This window comes from Bos taurus, chromosome 8 (assembly GCF_002263795.3).
Source record: "Bos taurus isolate L1 Dominette 01449 registration number 42190680 breed Hereford chromosome 8, ARS-UCD2.0, whole genome shotgun sequence".
Taxonomy (NCBI): domain Eukaryota; kingdom Metazoa; phylum Chordata; class Mammalia; order Artiodactyla; family Bovidae; genus Bos; species Bos taurus.
The window spans coordinates 51,177,383-51,193,071 of NC_037335.1; the positions used below are offsets into that span (position 1 = coordinate 51,177,383).

The 15,689-nt window shown below is 38.5% G+C and overlaps 1 protein-coding gene across 2 annotated transcripts in view; it reads left to right on the top strand.

The window, feature by feature from the left end:
* OSTF1 (osteoclast stimulating factor 1) overlaps positions 1–15,689 on the top strand; it is a 61,116-nt gene that overhangs the window by 23,482 nt on the left and 21,945 nt on the right. For both annotated transcript variants that reach the window (XM_005210040.5, NM_174409.2), the window contains 2 exon segments: positions 7,836–7,882; positions 14,539–14,589. In XM_005210040.5, the coding sequence (XP_005210097.1) occupies positions 7,836–7,882; positions 14,539–14,589 (98 nt within the window).

Sequence of the window (15,689 nt, forward strand, 5' to 3'; positions counted from 1 at the left end):
GCAAAGGAAAAAATGGGTAAGAAAGGCACACTGTTAATAAACAGAATCCTTTTGTCAGAAAACACACTGGCTACTGTTTTTAATGAGTCTGCCATTCCTGCAGCTGAAATCAAGACACATTTCAAATTCTTTAGTTTTTTTTTTGAATTGCATAAGAGGGCAGCAGGAAAGAGATGGTGCTGGAGTAAGGAGAGATGAAAGCATTACGTTCATAGTCTTTTCTACTAATTATAATCTTTAAAGTTACATGTAAATAGAGTTCGTTGGATTTGATTTAACTCATCCAAGAATATAAGTATGAAGGGAGAAACTTATTGCTGTACTCACATAGTGATCTTCTTTGCAAGAAAACCATTTTATTTTCAAGAGCAGTGGACTTTTGTGGACTGACAAGAGATTTTCACCCAGAAGCCTGTTCTGAGCTGACCATCCTATTTATGGGCGTTGGAGCCCACAAAGCCCATGGGAGCCCATGTTGACCTAACAGAGCACAGCTGTTTCCTTTCACCCCAGCAATGGAAGTGATGGCCTTGACTCTTGAATGCTATCACATAGGCTCCTTCTGTTTTGTTTTTGAACAGAAAACATCCTGTTTCATCATGCTTGTTGAATAGAATAATTTAAACATGCCTTGTGGAAATAATATTAATACTTTTACTTAACCTAAGATTTTTTTTTTTTTTCATACCCACATGATGTAAAGTAAGAAGAGTAATACACCCTGCTTGTGCTTAGTTACTCAGTCGTGCCCGACTCTTTGCAGTCCTTTGGACTATAGCCCACCAGCCTCCTCTGTCCATAGGATTTTTCAGGGAAGAATACTGGAGTCTGTTGCCATTTCCTTCTCCAGGAGATCTTCCCGATCCAAGGACAAACCCAGATCTCCTGTGTCTCCTCCATTGCAAGCAGATTCTTTACCTGCCAAGCCACTGGGGAAGCCCAATACTCCCTGTATGCACTTAGATAAATGTGAGGAATATACATATAAAATAAGTTCTTATTTTTCTGTAATTTTCCCTTTTTGAAGTAATTTTCTTCCTATTTCTTTTTGGTTGGTTATAATTATTTAAAATGGTTAGAATATCTGCTTTGGGGGTGATGAGAGAATATTATATTTTATATGTTAGCTGAATTTTGAGATTCATGAAATAAAAGAATATTACCCATTCCTTAGAGTCCTGTAGCAAATCTCTAACTTGATCAGATAGTTTGGAGTAGTGGCTTTCACACTTTTTTTTTGACCTTGACCTCCAGTAAGAGATGTATCTTTTACTTAGTGACCTGGTACATTCAAAAATGCACGTGCATAGACACACACATATACACATGAGCATAGGAGTACACAGAAATTTACCTTTGCCTCAAATTTCTTCCAAAACCTGCCATTCAGCTTTGGGTCACTGACCATATGGTGAAATGCATACTTCAGTGTCATTTTTGGCACACCTTGTATTTTATCAAGGATTGTAGATTGCTTAGGTATTCCTCATGCCATGCCAGTGATGCAAATAAGGCATGTCATTTGGATTTATTGTTTTCTCATGTACTTGTGTCTTTCTTTGAAAGACAGGTATATAATACTCTAACTTTAATTTAGTTCCGATATCCTCTTTGTACTTTATATTTGAAAATTCTCTCAGTCAACTGAAAGTATAAGTGTACGTTTTTATTGGAGAATAAAATATTGTGGTAATTAACGATAATTGTGAGGCTATGGATTTTAAATGTCCAAATGTTATTATATAAATAGTTAAGATCATAGGTGTGAATTGACATTGTTGAGAGAATATGATCCCTAATAATTTGGGGGAAACCATTGTGTCTTTGTGGGATTGTTTTCAGTGAAATTGCATCACCAGCATTAGGCAAATCTTTTAGCCCAGGAGATGAAGAGGAGGTGAGTCTGGACCCCAGTCAGTTTCTATTAGGGAGGAAGGACCTTACAAACTGTGGCAGAATCATCACAGGCAAAAGCTACGCTGGCAGAACTAGCGCCATAATATCTTGATTTTACACAGACCTCATTTTATAGAGAATGTTTATTTAGTTTTGCAGAAGCTTCATTCAGGCTACAGTTAGCAATGTTGAGGAATTATAGTTCCTGCCCTTTTATATCAAGCTTTAAAAATGGGTCTACTAGAATTTTTAATAATAAAACTATAATCGTAATTAATTTTTGAATAAAATTTCAGATTTACATTTGTTTCCCAGCAGTTCATTCTGTAAAGGCAACATTTAGTTTTGGAAAATGTTGATTTTAATATTTGACCATTTGGTGTTATGTCAAAATGTGTATTTGGTAAATTTCTAAAATAAACACTCATGTCTCTACTCATTTGTCCAGTCCCAGTGAAACAAAAGTTTCACAAAATCATAATTGGTTCCATTATGTGCAGTGTACTCTGATGTTTTCTGTTTTATTTAGTATTTTTAAAAACCACTAAGTTAGTTTTACCATCTGCTAATATGTCATGATCTACAGTTTAAAAATGCTGAGACTCACTGTACTCTGGGGATAGTAATACCATCTGGGAAGGGTCATTTTTGTATGCAATATTAGGATGGTTTTCTTCCTCAGAATGCTTTTAGGATCTCAAAGACATGTTAAGACTTGTAAAAAAAAAAAAAGTTAATGCTACTTCCAAGTAATTTTCTGTAGTGGTTGTACCAGTTTACACACCCACTGGTAGTGTCTGAGAATTCCAGTTGTCCCATATCCTTCTTAACACTTGGCATTGTCAGTGTTTTTAGATTTAACTGTCATAGTCAGTGTGTGGTAGTTACCATAGCCATTTTAAATGAAGTCCATCTAAAATGTCTCATGCCTCCCAACATTTTTCAGCAGAATGTAAATGAAACAGTTGATCTGTTAGTTCTGGTATTTTGAATAGTCATTCTCTTGCTATTTATGGTATGTTTATCCATTGTAGTGAGCTGTCACCTTTTATTGCTGTCATAGTGGCTCAGACTAGCAGCTTCTTCACTCTTTCACCAACAGAGAATAAAGTAGATTAGAAATTTTGTGTTTGGGTTTATAAGCCCCCAGTCCTTCTAAGTGCTGCTTCAGAGCCTTAGTGGTGCAACAATACATATTCTTTTTGCAGACCTCAGAAACAGCACATTCTCTTATCTGTTGCCTGTTCAGGTCCCTGTCCCAGATCCCCTTCTACTCCATCAGCCTCAATTACTCTGGACAAAGATTAGTTTAGTGAAGTCCGAGAGTGTGGATGAGGGGAGCAGGGACAGTCAGCCTAACTCCAGAGGAAAACAGTGTTTGGCTGATGACTAGTAGATTCAGCTCTTCACTATGGGTCTGGGTGGGGTTTCAGAGAAAAGAGAAGGGAGTTCCTGGCAAGGTAAGGAGCCAGCCACTGTTGGTATCATGGGAATTTACTTATTTTGCTTATGTCAGGAGGCCAGCCCTACTGAAATCCTTAGTACCATTCACACGCTAGTTCATGTTTATGAGAGTCACATAAAGCATCAGGCAAAAGATTGGGCCCGTTTCCAGTCTTAATTCAGGGTGAATTCAATTCATGTTATCTTCTTGGCTCCACTTTCCCTTTGTGGCATGTGTAACCAGACTTCCTTGAGAAAATGATCAAGAGGGAGGGCACCTGAAGAAAGCATCTAATTTAGCCTCTTGGCAGTATACAAGAACACAACTATTTTGCATTGTGAATCCGCCTTCGTTAAATATGTTTGGAATTGATCAGCGCAATGATTTGTTAAGACTTTTTTTTCTTCAATGTCTGCAAAGACCGTACTGAGCTTCCCAGGTGGCACTAGTGGTAAAGAATCCACCTGCCAAGCCAGGAGATGCAGGAGATGTGGTTTTAATCCCTGGGTCAGGAAGATCCCATGGAGGAGGAAATGGCAACCCACTCCAGTATTCTTGCCTGGAAAGTTCCATGGACAGAGGAGCCTGACGGACTACAGTCCATGGGACTGCAAAGAATCAGACATGGCTAAGCAACTGAACACACACACACAAGGACAATACTATAGAAATACAGAGGACCCTGATTTTTTGCCCTTCATTGCTCTGCATAAACCTGTACACCTATAGACCATTGCACACAGTTGAGTTAAACATGATGTAAGAATGATCAGTGAGTTAAGTCTTATTAATTGGTATTTTCTTGAAAGGCTCTACCCACGGTTGGTAAACTGTAATCATGAAAGTCATCTGCTTTTCCTCTTTATGGTATTCTTTCATAACCTCTGCCTGTTCTTTGTATTGTTTTGTTTCAACTTGACTCAGCCTTGAGGATGGAATAAATTAAGGCCTCAGACTTTTATGATACATGGGTTCAAAGGGATTCTTAAAGGGCGAATTCTCAATATTAATTGATTAAAAGATTTGTATGTGAAAATGTTTTCTGCAACATTACATGAAGAGAACATTCCCTCATGTGATGGCCTGAAGAGTTGCCTGATGCTCTCTGCTTAGTATAAATAGAGATGAATAAATCTCCAACTTTCTTCTTAGTTGTATACATTTTATAGTAAGACAGTCACAAAAGATACAGTTACAAAGAATCAGCAGCTTAGTCCCACTCCATTTAATTTTTCTCCAGGTTTTAAAATTTAAGCTCATTAAGTTGACATTGGATATTGTTCCCAAAGTCAGCCATCACTTGTCTCATCACTGCCTTGCCCTCAAAGGAGCAAGAAAGTTCTGTCATTACTGATTTTGGTCACCAGTGTATGCTTCTTTGTGTAACTTCTCCTTGGAAAGTTTGACGTAATCAAGACAGTTAATCTCCCCTTAGACAGTTAGGTCAGCAGAAAATATTTCTCCTTCCATTTAATGTTTCCTTTCTTAGACCTAAGGATATGGGGGTGAAAAGCAAACTCCAAATGAAAAAGAGTTTTCACTTTTGCTTCTGGAAGTGGCACTAGAATTCAGATTGCAAAAATAATGTTTTTTTGCAGCCACACCAAGTAACGGGATTTGAGCAGCTCTTCTATATTAGGGTGTTTAAAAGAAAGTGATTTCCTGTACCTCTGTGCCTCCAGTGAAAATATCTTTTTTGTTTTCATTGATAATAAAAGTAGTACATGCTACTTTTATTAGTAATAATGAATTTAAACCATGTATGTAAAGTAGAATGTGAGGATTCCCATAATTGGTGTTTCCAATCAAGATGTGTGTGGTCAACATAAATGGATGGTACTTGGCATACTGTTCTATAACTTGTTTTTTCCCACTGAATATTTTACAGGCTCTTTGCCACATCAGTGTCTGTGAGTCTGTCTGCAGCATTCTTTTTAAATGACTCTATCATGTAGATGAATTGGAGTTGATTTATGTAGTTCCCTCCTGATGGACATAACATCACTTCTCATTTTCTCATGTTCTAAATTTGTGTTGTTCAAGATGCCAGCCACCAGCCACTTGTGGCAGCTTAACTTAATTCAAATTAAATGATGTGTAAAAATCAGTTCTTCAGTCACATTAGCCATATTTCATGTGCTCAGTAGCTCTGTGTAAGTAGCACAGATGGAGAGCTTTCCCATCATTATGTAAAAATGTATTGCTGCTGCTGCTGCTAAATCGCTTCAGTCATGTCCGACTCTGTGTGACCCCATAGACGGAAGCCCACCAGGCTCCCCCGTCCCTGGGATTCTCCAGGCAAGAACACTGGAGTGGGTTGCCATTTCCTTCTCCAGTGCATGAAAGTGAAAAGTGAAGGTGAAGTCGCTCAGTCGTGTCCGACTCTTAGCGACCCCATGGACTATAGCCTACCAGGCTCCTCCATCCATGGGATTTTCCAGGCAAGAGTACTGGAGTGGGGTGCCATTGCCTTCTCCGAAAAATGTATTAGACAGTGCTATTCTAATCTGGTTTTCAGACTGCTTTTTGAGTGCATGTTCCTTTCTTTTATTCATCCATTCTTCATCCCTTCAGTAAATAATTATTAAGTGCCTCCTATGTGCCAGGCATTGTGCTAGGTACTTCGATATACCACGCATAAAACACTTGCCCTCATAATTCTTAATATTGTATCAATGAAAGGTTTTAACTGCTTCCAATAATGTATTTTTGGTTTAGTCGTTAAGTCATGTCCAACTCTTGCGACCCCATGGACTGTATGGTTCCCCCTGCCTGCCAGGTTCCTCCGCACATGGGATTCTCCAGGCAAGAATACTGGAGTGGGTTGCCATTCCTTTCTCTAGGGGATCTTTCTGACCCAGGGGTTGAACCGGGTCTCCTGCACTGCAGGCAGATTCTTTATTGTCCGAGCCACCAGGGAAGCCCTATATGTATTCTATATCATGCTGTTATATTTTAAAACATGTTAAAATAGGAATGAAAACAAATAAGATAAAAATGTACAAAATTCCACTGTAAAAAATTTTTTATTGGGATATAGTTGATTTATGGGCTTCCCAGGTGGCTTAGTAGTAAAGAATCTGCCTATCAAGCAGGAGGCAAAGGTTTGATCCCTGGGTGGAGAAGATCCCCTGGAGAAGGAAATGGTAACCCACTGCATTATTCTTGCCTGGGAAATCCCATGGACAAAGGAGCCTGGCAGGTTACAGTCCATGAGGTCGAAAAGAATTGGATATGACTGAGTGACTAAAGAGCAGCAGCGGTTGATTTAAACGTCGTGTTGCTTTCAGGTGTACAGAAAGTGAATCTGTTATACGTGTATCCACTTGTTTTCGGATTCTTTTCCCATATAGCCCTATACAGAGTACTGGGTAGAGTTCCCTCTGCCACACCGTGGTCCTTATTAGTTATCTGTTTAAAATGTACATAATTTCTGAAGTAGTCTTCCCACCGTGGGAGCCACTGTTCCTAATGGTGCTCTTGGACTAGGCGGTTATCTCTAAAGGTTCTTCCAGTACTGAAATTGAACTGTTGTCACATTTTAAGTAGGTCTTTGATTTTGATATTTGTAGGCTTTTCCCTATACTATCTTTGTTCTTATCAATTTATTTAGCAAGAATTTATTAAGTTCGTACTATATGCCAGGTAGGTGCCAGGAGATTGAACAGGTCAGGGTTCCTGCCCTCACATGAGACAGGCTTGCACATCAGTTATTTCTGATACCAGGTATTCTGGAAATGCAGCGAAGGGACATATAAAAAGGGAGATGGCTTGGCAGAACAGAAGATGTGTGCTGTTTTGTTATGTACTCAGTTGCTCAGTTGTGTCCAACTCTTTGCGGCCCCCTGGACTGTAGCCCGCCAGGCTCCTCTGCCCGTGGAATACTGGCGTGGGTTGCCATGCGCTCCTCCAGGGGATCTTTCCCATCTAGGGACCAAACGCATGTCTCTTGCATCTCCTGCATTGGCAGGTGGGTTCATGGTTTGGTAGAACAGAGGATAGTTCTCATGAACATGACTCATTTGTGGATTGCACTCTGTTGTGGGACTTCATGGAATCATAGATTTTTCCAACAGGTAGTTTTTTTCTTTCTGGTATTTCCTTTCTCTTGGAAAATATAAAATCATGAGCCATTGATTTAAGAATATTTAATTACTGTTAATTTTCCCAGTAAGTATCTTTATGTTAAACTTAGATCTTTGGGTTGGAGAGGCTTTACATAGGACAGAAGCTGAGTACAAATAATTAGGTAGCTCCTGTTGTTTGAGAGAGGGAAGCAAAATCACCCCCCAGAGGTGTGTGTTTATTCATACTTTAATTTAACAAATATTTAAGAAAATACCTTCTATGTAGAAAAAACATTTAATTCCAAAATAATTTCTCAAGAGGCTTTTAGTTAGGGAATTCTGAAGAATATAAAGGATAATAAATACTATTTACCAAAAATTAAGAAACGAAAAAACTGATCATGTGTTTTTTGTTTCCTTTCTTTTAGGGCAAGTTAAAGTGTTCAGAGCTCTTTATACGTTTGAACCCAGAACTGTAAGTATATTGGTCCCAATACTGACGTAAAGGGACTTCCCTGGCAGTCCAGTGGTTAAGACTGTGTTTTCACTTCAGGGGACACAAGTTTGATCCCTAGTCAGGGAATCCTGCATGCCATAGGGTGTGTACTTCCTTTTGTCCTAAATGGCCATGACCTGCTGCAACCCTTGAATTGACTATGGACAGAGTCCCATGTGGTTCAGCCCCCTTCTAAGTCCTCCTGTCCTCTGCTCCTTCCTCTTGGTGGATTATTCCAGTCTAGATTTGGTGCGCAGTAGAACTCACCTATGACCTCTTTCTAGACTTATGGCTCTGCACCCCTCTAAACTCTGATTACACCCTTCTTCTTCCATAAAGACTTTCTGATCATCCCCCAGTGGAGTGAGATGTCTGTCCCTGCTCTGAATTCTACACTTGGCTTGAAATCCTGCTTACCAGCACAGTGTCTAGGGTGGAGAACACAGGGGTTTCAAGCTGCCAGTAGCTTTAGGACCCGCTCTGCCTCTTTTAACAGCTGTGTGACCTGTTAAATTCAGAAATTACCTAACCTCTGTGCTTCAGTATACTTTTCTGTGAAGTGAAAGTTATAATAATAATTTAATAGAATTTTAATGAGAATTAAGTGATATTATTGTGTAAAGCTGCTATTACTATTAAGGAGTCATTGTTACTGTTAGAAGGAGTGCTATGCTATGCTATGCTAAGTCACTTCAGTCGTGTCCGACTCTGTGCGACCCCATAGACAGAAGCCCACCAGGCTCCCCCGTCCCTGGGATTCTCCAGGCAAGAACAGTGGAGTGGGTTGCCATTTCCATCTCCAGTGCATGAAAGTGAAAAGTGAAAGTGAAGTCGCTCAGTCGTGTCTGACTCCTAGCGACCCCATGGACTGCAGCCTTCCAGGCTCCTCCGTCCATGGATTTTCCAGGCAAGAGTACTGGAGTGGGGTGCCATTGCCTGTGATTTCTATATTCATAGACTCTTGTTGTTCAGTCACTAAGTCGTGTCGGACTGCAGCACACTAGGCTTCTCTGTCCTTCAGTATTCCTGGAGTTTGCTCAGACTCATATCCATTGAGTCAGTGATGCCATCCAACCATCTCATTCTCTGTCTCCCCCTTCTTCTCTTGCCCTCAGTCTTTCCCAGCATCAGGGTCTTTTCCAATGAGTCAGCTCTTCACATCAGGTAACCAAAGTACTGGAGCTTCAGCTTCAGCATCAGTCCTTCTAATGAATATTCAGGGTTGATTTCCTTTAGGATGGACTGGTTTGATTTCCTTTCTGTCCAAGGGACACACAAGAGTTTTCTTCAGCACCACAGTTTGAAAAAAGCATCCATTCTTTGGCACTCAGCCTTCTTTATGATCCAGCTCTCCAGCTCTCTTAACACATATTTTTGATTGGTTGATACATTGATTACTTTAATTCAACTCCAGTTCTACTCCAAGATGGAATCTCTACTGCTTTTTAAAAGTCTTAGTTATTATCAAATGCACAGGAGGAAATATAATTCATTGCATGCTAAGTCGTGTCCAACTCTATGCAACCTTATGGACCAGAGCCTGCCAGGTTCCTCTGTCCATGGGGATTCTCCAGGCAAGAATATTAGAATGGGTTGCCATGCCCTCCTCCAGGGAATCTTCCCAACCCAGGGATTGAACTTGCATCTGTTATATCTTCTACATTGGCAAGTGGGTTCTTTACCACTAGTGCCACATGGGAAGCCCATTTAACTCATTCGGGTCTTTGTTTTTGACCACAGCACACAGCCTGCTGAACTTCCCCAACCAGGGATTGAACATATGCCCCCTACATTGGAAGTGTGGCATCTTAGCCACTGGACCACTAAGGAAGTCCCTACCTCATTAGGTTCTTTGAATATTCCCCATTTAAAATGCTATTTTTAATATCCATGGTCCTGAGGATCCTGGACTATAGAGCAGTGCTGCCAATTCATTCTGTATGTACTAGATGGTCATTAATGACTACCCCATGCCCTGCTGGCCCCACACTCTGCTCCTCTCCATCTCCCCTCAGTCCAGATGTTAATGGGGAGGCATCTGGCTGAGCAGGTAGCCCCTAGGTCTTAGAGGGTCTTCCTGACTGGTTAAGTGCCTGTGCTTTACCAGTTGTTCAGTATTTTAAACATCATCCCAGAACTAGGTTAGTCTTACATTTGTTTTCTGAATGAGAATTTCTGTTAGACAAACTCAGTTTGGTCTCTCCCCTGAGACCAAGTAGCTGTCTTCTCTAGTGGGATCAGTGTACTGCCAATACATCCTAAACTCACCTAAAAGTCACTGAGACAAAGCAAGTTGGAAGGGCTGAGCTGTGAGAATATCGCTGACATGTGCAGTACCCCAGGAAGACCTGGGTCCAGTTTTTTGCTATTGTACTACTCTCAGGAATAGGCACAGCAATGCCCAGCTTTCTTGGTGAGCCACTGAACAAGTAGGACACTGGAAGCTTGTCGCTCCTGGTTCTTCTGGCCAATCTATTTCTTCTCTGTCTTGCTCGAAGGTAAGGTAGTCCTGGCACTACCCAGCCTTGTTTGGTTCTCATTTCTTGCCCAACCCTCAGTCTAATAAACCACCATATAGAGGTCCTGCAAGACTGGATAGACCAGTGTACAGTTGCACTGATGCAGAGAGGGCAGCATTTCCTATGTGCTGGATTTATGTTGATTTCTGCAAGGAAACCAGTAGGACCCACCTCTATCATATAGTGCTTACTGGACTCCTCTAGGTTTGCAGCACTATCTGTAGTGGAAGGAGCCCTAGAATGGGATTCCAAAAGCTGTTAGGAGCCCAGCCCTACCACTCACAAACTGTGTGATTTGTGGCAAGTTCTTGAACCTCTCCAAGCCTGCTTGTGAGATGGAGATTATACCCATGACCCAGCCCTCCCTTAATGGATTGTTGTAAGGATCAAATGAGATTAAGTATGCTTTGCAGGTATAGGGTACTGCTGTTGATTTTGCTGTATTGCATTATGTTGGGCTAGGGTAGGGAGAAACAAGAGATAATTTCCACAGCCATTGCCTTTTATCCTGGTCATGACACCATGGCAACCAGTAATGGCTATGCAAGATGCTCCGGTATGACAGAAAGCAGAGGTGGCACTGAAGGACAGGGACCCCAGAATCTGCCTGTCATGGTTCAAGTTCAGTGTCTACTGTGTACCTGCTGTGTGGCCTTGGACAAGCTCCTCAGTTCTAATGTGATGATAAGAATAGCACCCACTTCACAGTGTTGCTGGTGAGATTATAAGTGTCCAGGTCAGTGCCTGGCACATGGTAGTACTATAAAGTGCTAATGAAAGCATCTGTAGTGAATTTGATCTTTTTTCTTTTATTAATTCTTGGGACTCCAGATTGACAAAAGTGAAAAATTTTAAAAGGATGTCACAGTCTTTCCAAAAATTTTCATAAAATATATATTTGCATAAACCAAGAAAATTAATGCCTTGAGAATTATATGTTACCAAGAATATATGGAATAGGAACAAGGATATACATTACCAAGTTTGTACTCATCGCCATAACATCCCAGTGGCCAACAAGTAGGAGACAGGAAAAAAAATATGGTTAAAAACCAAAGAACAAACTGGAAATAGAGAAGTGCTTACTTGATTGTGTCACTCTTTTCCCATCATATTCCGTGAATATGATGCCAGGAATTTAAAAGTGGATCCTCATTGAACAGTTTACATTAAGTGTCCCACAAGTGGTTTCTTAATGGAAAATATGAATATTGGAGATAAAAATCTAACTTTTAAAACCATGAAATTGCCTTGTTGTCTATACTGCCAGCAGTCTGAAGAATTTGATGGAGCACCTCCTTAGCTCAGTTAGGGAAAACTGCTCCTAGTTTCTTTGCAAGAAGATATTTTACTCTTACTAGAGAGTAGCATTGTGTGCTGGGAGCTATTGATTAAAAAGAAAGTAAACCATCCATTCTCTTTTCTCTGGCTGAAAAATAGCAACACTTTTTCTACCTGACTGAAATCGACTGCCTATTGTTGCTGCCTTAGTTGAAAAATAAGTCTGATCTAATACATGGCTGAGGCAGACACCGCTACTGAACAGCATTCATTAATTTAAAATCTGAAATAGCGCTGAGAAGTTTTGAAATGACTGTACTTGGTGACATTTTACAAATCATGCATTTTACCAAACCATGAATGACAATAATTATTTGAGACCATACAATTTAAAATATTGAGGTAAAATTCACATAAAACTAACCACTTTAAAATAAACAGTTCAGTGACATTAGTACAGTCACAATGTTGGGGAGCTGTCACCTCTGTCTATTTCCAAAATATTTTTATTATCCCCAAGGAAAACCCTGTACCCATTAAATGCTTACCTCCCACTCTTCCAGGCTTTATTCCTTTTTATGATGAAGACTAATAACAGGGACTCGCGCGTGTGTGTATATGTGTGTGTGTGTGTGTGTGTGTCTGTGTGACTCTGTGTTCTTTGTTTCTTTTTAAGTCATTTGTTTGGTTCTTTGTTAAAATGTACCTTTTTTTCAAGGGTGAATGATCTTTGTGGAAATTTAGGCAAACTTGACCTTTGTGATTTTAGAAGGTCAGAACTGTCGGTAGAGATGACTGTGTCACTTACACATAAGCACTGATTGAGGAGGATTCATTATTAGACATAAGTGGGCAAGGTTAACTTCTATTCAAGACATTGAAGTCTTTCAGAACTCTTAGAAACTCAGTTACTCCAAAAAAATGCGAAGTTTTCACATATACCCTGTTTTCTTTACTTCCTTACATTCTGCTTTTTGCTCTCCTCCCATTCTTTACTGTCATCTAAAGGAGAGAGAGTCTATTCAGATTGCCAACGAAGGCCAATCTTACTGTTGTAGGGGTGGCCGCTGTGTCCTGCCGGGGATACTGTGGTGGAAAGTGAGTTCCCTTTCTGGCCTCTGACAAGTAAGCCAGTTTGCAGAAGGGAACTCCTAAAGTAAATAGTTTGTTTCTCTAATTATTATTTCCATCACACATTGGTTGTAATATTGAGCATAGATCATCAGAGCATTTTAGAGAAAGATTAGAGAAAATCTTAGAAGGCTTTACTCTCTTTCTTCTAAATGCCTATTTGCAGTAATTTTAAAATGTATGCCATTAATCTATATAGGTTCAGCTGATTTTGCATAGATATACTATGTGTAAGTCTAGTGTCTGCAGATCGAAGTGTAAATTCAACAGATGTTTCAGGAAGTGCTTTCTAGAAGAACTCAAACATTTTTTGGTTTCCTTAATCGTTTGCTATTTTATATATGAATGCATATTGCATCTAAATATTTATGAATTGTGGTTGCTTAAAGCATGATATACTATTCATTTATATTCAAGGAAAATAAAATAATAATAGAGATTATCTCTGAAACTAAATAAACTACTGGTACAGAGTCACATTTACTGCCCAAGTCTGCAGCTGAGAGAGCTCAACAAAAGGAAAATGAAAGAGTGAAGTAAAATTTGTTTCACTAGCATAATTGTTATTTGTATGGAATAGTAACCATAATCAAAAATATCAAAGCCTTTAAAAAATATTTTTCACACTAAAATTATGAAAGTAGTCCATGCTCATTATAGAATTTTATTCATAATTTTGATCTTATCCAGTGTGAAATTTTGTGCCCTACACTTTTCACTCAATATGGTAATGTAAACATTTCCCAATATATGAAACTTGCTCTCAATAGATATTATATATATATATGTCTGTGTATAATTTTTTTTTTTTTTTTTTTGGTTGCGTGGCTTGCATGATCTTAGTTCCCTGACCAGGGATTGAACCTGGGCCATGGCAGTGAAAGCACTGAGTCCTAACTACTGGACGACCCGGGAACTCCCTAGACATCATTTAATTTAATAAAGTTATGCTGATAAATGTTATCTACTGATGGGAAAAAGAAGATGTTTAATCAAAGTGCCTGGCTTTATTCAAAGAGTTTGGTTGGTCCAAAAGCACATATTGTCCATGTAATCAATTAACCCTTTAGAACTGCTTGTGGTCCAGACTGAGTTACTGCTTTATATCTTTCAGCTCTTTAGCTTTATTAATGGTTGAATTATTTATTAACTGTTTTCATATATGAGATGTTCATTCTCTCCGAGCATGAAGAGATAAGGTAATGGTTTTCTCAAAATAAGTAGATAGTGATGTTGATATGAAAATGTTTAGATTTGAAGCCTAATCATTTTGGAGAGAGCCAAACTTCTAGCTGTTTTTTCATGGTTTTAATTGTAGACATTGATCCTTTTATGAAAATATATATATCACCATTTGAAATTTTATAGTAAGAAACTTTTATTAATAATCCTGTTTTGGCATAAAAGTGCCTTTCTTTTATTGTGCAGGAAAATAAGATGTGTGTATGTGTGTTTGTGGAGCTGGGAATTCTTATTTGTTATGTTAAATCTTTGAAGCTTCTCATGGGAAGATTCACCTTATACGTATGTTAATTTGTCAATAATGTTTTGTTATGTGGTTATGTGCAGATTTAAGTATGTAAAAATCTATGCTGCCTATAAGGACATTTTAGAATTTGGAATTTATGTAATTATTTTCATGATTGTGTTCTAATTCATGAAAAAAATCGCATAGAGTAAAACTTAAAGTTTTTTTTCCTTCAGCCAGATGAATTGTACTTTGAAGAAGGTGATATTATCTACATTACTGACATGGTAAGCCCAGTTAATATTTTTTCATACCAGGCATGAATTAAAGATATATAAGACTATTTTTCAGTACATTATTTACATGTACAGCTTTATAGAAATACATACACCCAAGTCGATTCACTTAACACAATTTGTAATAGCATAAGATCGGAAGTAACCCTTATGTCCATCAGTAGGAAAATAGTTGAATGAACTTTGCTGTATATACAAAGAAAGTATTATTCAGCCATAAAAAGGAGTGAGGAATATCTCTATATAATATTACAGGGTAATTTAAGTGAAAAACAGCAAGGTGAAAAAATTGCAGATAGTGTGCCTTTTCTTATCTAAAAAAGGATGAGAGGATATACGTATACTTATTTTCCTCAATTTAAAATAAAAAGTCAACGGAAGAGTTACACATTTTTAAAAAGTAGTTTCCTCTCTGAAAGGAAAGGGAAATAGAATGGAGGAAATATATAGACGGAATAGAGACTTGCAAAAAAATTACATCTTGTTTTGGAGAGCACACTTTGTAATCCTGTAAAACTTTTGTGTAGTTATAAAATTGAATGATAAAAAAGCAGTACCTGAAAATGAAAAGCAGAATGAATCAAATGAACTTAGTTGTATCCCAGAGAGGTAGAACACACAGAAAGGAACTATTTCAATTGACTTTAAAACTCGGCATTTTGACTGAATATCTCTAGTCAAATAATATAAGGAACAGAAAGAACTGCCGCCCCCACATTATAGACTGTTTTTAATTATGATGTTGTTGGAGAAATGTTGGTATTGTTATTCTGAGATTGCTGCAAGCATGTTGCAGTTTAGAGCAAATGAGTCATTAGGTCAATGATGTAGAAAACTGGGAGTTTCAGTCTGCAAGAAAGGGTATATAGATAGATATAAGATCAATGAACTTAAGTAGCTTTACATTTGAATTCAAAGTGTGTTGTTTTTTACCTAAAAGAAACAAAAATATTTCTTAATCTGTCCTTTGAATAGGTGAAAAAAAAAAAAAAAAAAGACCATCCTGATAATAATATATTTCCCATTAAAAGAAAAAAAGTTCTTTTGAAAAATGTCTGGTACTAGGTTGAGAGCAGCAGAGGTATAAGATA